At 38.0% G+C, this 5,145-nt stretch overlaps 1 protein-coding gene across 1 annotated transcript; it reads right to left on the minus strand.

The window, feature by feature from the left end:
- Nucleotides 1–1,836: 1,836 nt before the first annotated feature.
- LOC138874009 (uncharacterized) lies at nt 1,837–4,881 on the minus strand. Its single transcript, XM_070152509.1, has 7 exons — nt 4,560–4,881; nt 4,452–4,470; nt 3,541–3,851; nt 3,326–3,474; nt 2,830–2,890; nt 2,159–2,271; nt 1,837–2,064 (listed from the first exon to the last, which is right to left on the minus strand). The coding sequence occupies exons 1-7, from the start codon at nt 4,879–4,881 to the stop codon at nt 1,837–1,839; spliced, it is 1,203 nt and encodes a 400-aa protein (XP_070008610.1).
- Nucleotides 4,882–5,145: the final 264 nt, after the last annotated feature.

Genomic DNA, 5,145 nt, shown 5'->3' on the forward strand with positions numbered 1-5,145 from the left:
AGGCTTGATCTTTGATTATTTCCCAATCTTCTTTGCCTTCTTTATACACATGCCTGTGTATATTATATAGTCCCCCAAGTGTTTGAGCGTTGAAGTATGAAGCCTCGAGCACTTGACTGTTCCTCTTATTTGGTCCTTTCCCTGAAAAGGAAAAACATACGGGACTCAAAGGTGCGATTATAGATGAAGACTGCTTAGCTCGTTTAAATTTCTATCAGAATAATTGTAACCCTAGACCGAAAAGTTTAATTTATTCCACGTGCCTTGCAGGTCGTGTCTCATCATTTAGTACGGGCTAGCTTTTTTGCCTATCATCTAAAATCGTTAGTAAAATTTAACAATTAAAAAATTAAATTTTAAAATACAGATACCTAACCGTGGGTATTCCTTAGAAATAGTATCTCTTCAGGTGAACAACATTCCAATGTGAAGGTAGTATCTTGCCATCCATTGTTTCCAGCTCATATGCTCCTTTACCTGCAATATCATGAATCCTAAGGGTCCTTCCCATGTTAGACTTAATTTCCCGGCATTAGCTGCCTTCATAGATTGAAAAACCTTTTTGAGCACGAAGTCCCCAATTTTGAAGAATCTTAGGCGTGCTTTTCGGTTGTAGTATCATTCTATGACCTGCTTTTGTGTTGCCATTCTTATTAGTGCAGCTTCCCTTTTTCCTTCAAGTAGATCAAGATCTATGCGCATTTCTTCGTTATTAGACTCTTCTGATGCTTGTGTAAATCTTGTACTTGTCTCTCCTATATCTACTGGAATTAAAGCCTCAGCTCCGTAAACCAATGAAAATGGTGTTTCTCCTGTACTTGTTTTTGCTGTTGTGCGGTATGCCCATAAAACACCAGGTAACACTTCTGGCCAATTACCTTTGGACTCCTCTAAATGTTTCTTTAAATTGTTGATAATGATTTTGTTTGTTGACTCAGCTTGCCCATTACCCATCGGATGATAAGGTGTGGATGTAATTCTTTTGATCTGCCAACTTTGAAAAAACTCTGTGATTTGCGTGCCTATAAATTGAGGGACATTGTCGCATACAATTTCCTTTGGTACACCAAATCGGAATATAATATTCCACCAAATGAAATCTTTAACTTCTTTTTCATGTACCTGTTTGAATGCTCCTGCTTCCACCCATTTAGTAAAATAGTCAGTGAGTACGAGCAAATATTTTACCTGTCCTTTTGCTTGTGATAGTGGACCCACGATATCCATCCTCCATTTCATAAAAAGCCACAGTGTAGTGACCAGATGTAGCATCTCTGTAGGTCTATGCATATTATTACCGTACCTTTGGCATTTATCACATTTATCCATGAAACTTTCCGCTTCTTCTTGCATTTTGGGCCAATAATAACCTGCCATGATTAGGGTTCTTACCAATGATCTTCCTCCTGCGTGATTCCCACAATGTCCCTCGTGTATTTCTCTCATCATGTATTCTGTCTAAGAAGGTATGAGGCATCTTGCTAAGGGACCACCGAACTTTTTCCAATAAAGATTGCCTTGCTTTAAGCAATATCGAGCAGCATTTTTTCAAAGCGCGTGAGCTTTCCTCTTGTCTTCAGGAACGATACCATTCTGCAAAAAGGCAACAATCTCGTTCCTCCAATCCCAGGTTAAGTTATTAAAATTTACCTCATTTTTATCTGGATCGAGCACTGAATGAAACAAATGTATTACAGAAGCATTTTTATTGCTTGCCACGTCTGCTGCAGATGCGAGATTAGCTAAGGCATCCGCCTCAACATTTTCATCTCTTGGTATTACCGTAACCTTCCAGGTTTGGAATTTCCTGATTAGATCCCGTACCTTCTCTAAATACTATTGCATTTGTGCTTCCCTAGCGGTATAAGTCCCCAGCATTTGGTTAACCACGAGCTGTGAATCGCTCTTGATTACAAGCTGATTAATGCCAAGTTCTCGTGCCAGTTCTAAACCTGCAATCACTGCCTCACACTCTGCCTCATTGTTAGTTATAGAATGACTTTTAATGGCTTGTCGAATGGTTTCACCCGTAGGTGGTACAAAAACGATCCCTAAGTCAGCACCCTTTATGTTAGATGAACCATCAACAAATAAGGTCCAAATTCCTGGATTAGCTCTGTTGAGCACCTGCAATTTTTTTTTCTGCTTCTAATTGCACCCCTTGGCTAAAATCAGCCACGAAATCAGCTAACACTTGAGATTTTATAGCTGTACTAGGTTGGTATATGATATCATATTCACTTAATTCTATAACCCACTTGGCTAACCTACCTGACAATTCATGCTTGTGTAATATATTGCGTAATGGATAAGCAGTTACTACAGCAATAGGATGACATTGAAAATAAGGCCTTAATTTTCTAGATGCCATGATTAATGCAAGTGCAAGCTTTTCTAATTGAGGATACCACATCTCCGCATCTAATAAAGATTTGCTGACATAATAGATCAGAGATTGTTTACCTTGGTCCTCTCGAACTAAAACAACACTTATCGCTACTTCTAAGACGACAAGGTAGATGAGTAGTCTTTCCCCAACCTTTGGTTTTGCGAGCAGTGGCGGATTTGATAAGTATGTCTTCAAATTTTTGAGTGCCTGCTGACATTCCTCATTCCATTCGAAATGATCTTGCTTTTTAAGAGTTGAAAAGAATTTAAAGCACTTTTCTGATGATTTAGAAATGAATCTTCCCAAGGCTGCAATTCTTCCTGTCAACTTCTGCACTTCTTTTTTACTTGTAAGAACGTCAGGGATTTCTTCAATAGCCTTAATATGTATGGGATTCACTTAAATACCACAGTTAGAGACAAGAAAACCTAAAAACTTACCTGATGCAACACCGAATGCATACTTCTCAGGATTTAATTTCATATTAAATTTTTGCATAATCTGAAATGCATCAGACAAGTGTGATATATGATCCCCTGAATGTTGAGTTTTGACGAGCATGTAGTACTATATAGACTTCCATAGTTTTCCCCAAATGTTCTTGAAACATTTTAGTCACTAGTCTTTGATATGTTGCACCAGCATTTTTGAGACTAAAAGGCATTACTTTATAACAGTAAGTCCCCTGTCAATTATGAAGTAAGTTTTTTCTTCATTTATCGGATCCATTTTGATCTGATTGTATCCTGAATACGCATCTAAAAAACTTAATAATTGATGTCCTGTAGTAGCATCAATTAGTTGATCTATATGCGGTAGTGGAAAAGAATCTTTAGGACATGCTTTGTTAAGGTCTGTGTAATCTACACAAACTCGCCACTTACTATTCTTCTTCGGTACCACAACAGTATTGGCTAACCAATTAGGATACTTTACCTCACGGATAGACCCAAACTTTAGTAATTTTTGAACCTCATCTTGAATCACCTGATTTTTGAAAGTTCCTTGCTTTCTCTTCTTTTGTTTGACAGGAGGATACGATGAGTCTTCATTTAATTTGTGAGTCATTACCTCCGGTGGTGTTCCTGTCATATCAGAGTGAGACCAAGCAAAACATTCCACGTTAGTTTTCAAAAATTCAATCAACTTACCTTTCATGTCCTGGCTTAGATTGGCCCCTATGTAAACTTTCCTATCTGGCCATTGTGCAAATAACACCACAGTCTCTAGTTCTTCAATTGTTGTCTTGATATTTTCATTTTCCTCTGGTTCTTGAATGGTATCTGGCCTTGTGTCCATGTCTGTTCGCCCTTGTTCAGTTGAGGTTTGTGTTGTGGTACCCTCAACTGGATTCTGTGATTGGTATTTTTCTTCGTTTCTCCTACTTGAATTCGCTACAGAGTTGATGTTCCTGGATGTACGTGAGATAATATCTTCCTCTATATTCAGCTTCGTGCTATACCTGTTGTAAACATCATTTCATGTTGTAGCTGGGAATTCACTAACACTTTCCTTGAGTCGCCTCGTAGCTTCTGAGCTTTTTTCATTCAAATTACTTGTGAAGGCTATAGCTGCCCAATTATCAGGTACACGCGGTAATGTCATTCTTTCACGTTGGAATCTGTCCACGAACTCTCTAAGCAATTCTGAGTCCCTTTGCTTGATTTTGAAAATATCTTCTATTCTTTTTTTTTTGACTTTTTGAGCTCCCGAGTGTGCTTTGATGAAAGAATCTACAAGCTCAGCAAAAGAATTTATAGAATTTTTGGTAAAAGAGAATACCATGTTAATGCACCCTTAGTGAGTGTTTCACCAAATTTCTTGACCAATACTGATTCGATCTCCCATTTGGTCAAGTCGTTGCCTTTTACGCCTGTTATGAATGCAGTCACGTGGTCTTGTGGATCAGTTGTTCCATTGTATTTTGGAATATCGGGCATTTTGAATTTTTTTTGAATTGGAAGGGGAGCAGCACTTGGCTTCCAGGGTTGTTGTGAATATTTATCCATATCTATCCCTTTGATTACGGGCGACACCCCAGGTATTTGCTTTATGTGGTTACTTTGCTCCTTGAGCTGTTTCTGCAATGTTAGTACTAAATTTTGTAAATCATAATTGACTAAGTTATCTGGTACTCCCTCTTATGATTCGTTGGGGGTTCCATCACTACCTGAATTAACAAGCCTAGAGCGAGAGTTCTCCAAAGTGTTGTTATTTGGAGTGGGTGTGGGTGGTGCAACTGGTAACTGGCTAGCAAAAGCCTCAAAAGCTTTATTGACCTGTTCAACAATTAGTTTTTGCAAAGCTTCATCGATAGCTTCAACATTTTCAAATTGAGTGTTTCCATTTGCATGAGATCCATCAGGAGTGCCTTCTCGAGACCGCTGAGGAGAGCTTTGTGGAGAAGGGACCGGGGTGTGATTATCCTGTAAATTTCCCTGAAGTTGTTGGTTTTCTTGGTTTCCTTGAATGTTGTCATTATTGTTCGACATGGTTGATGCAACAAGGAAAGTTAAACTAAAAAAGAATAGATTATCAGATTCCCGGTAATGGAACCAATTTGTTTAACTAAAAAGTGGAATTTCGGTTAAAACCTTAATTTAAAAGAACTCGGGTTACTGATAATCAAAGAATGAATAAAGGAAAGTGATTTTTGCCAACAATAAGATAACAAAGTAAAACCAATGTATTCAGATTGTATTTTGTATGTTTACAATTGACCCATTCTTTCCCTTTTATAGCTATCTTGGAATTAT

The sequence above is a fragment of the Nicotiana sylvestris genome, chromosome 7, assembly GCF_000393655.2.
Source record: "Nicotiana sylvestris chromosome 7, ASM39365v2, whole genome shotgun sequence".
NCBI lineage: Eukaryota > Viridiplantae > Streptophyta > Magnoliopsida > Solanales > Solanaceae > Nicotiana > Nicotiana sylvestris.

Coding starts and splice junctions, on each gene's coding strand:
- LOC138874009 (XM_070152509.1), bottom strand. CDS start 4,881: ATGTCGAACAATAATGACAACATTCAAGGAAACCAAGAAAACCAACAA. Junction 3,475..3,540: donor TCTAAGCCAGGACATGAAAG/GTAAGTTGATTG, acceptor CTGATATGACAG/GAACACCACCGGAGGTAATG. Junction 2,065..2,158: donor TGGCTGATTTTAGCCAAGGG/GTGCAATTAGAA, acceptor TCTAACATAAAG/GGTGCTGACTTAGGGATCGT.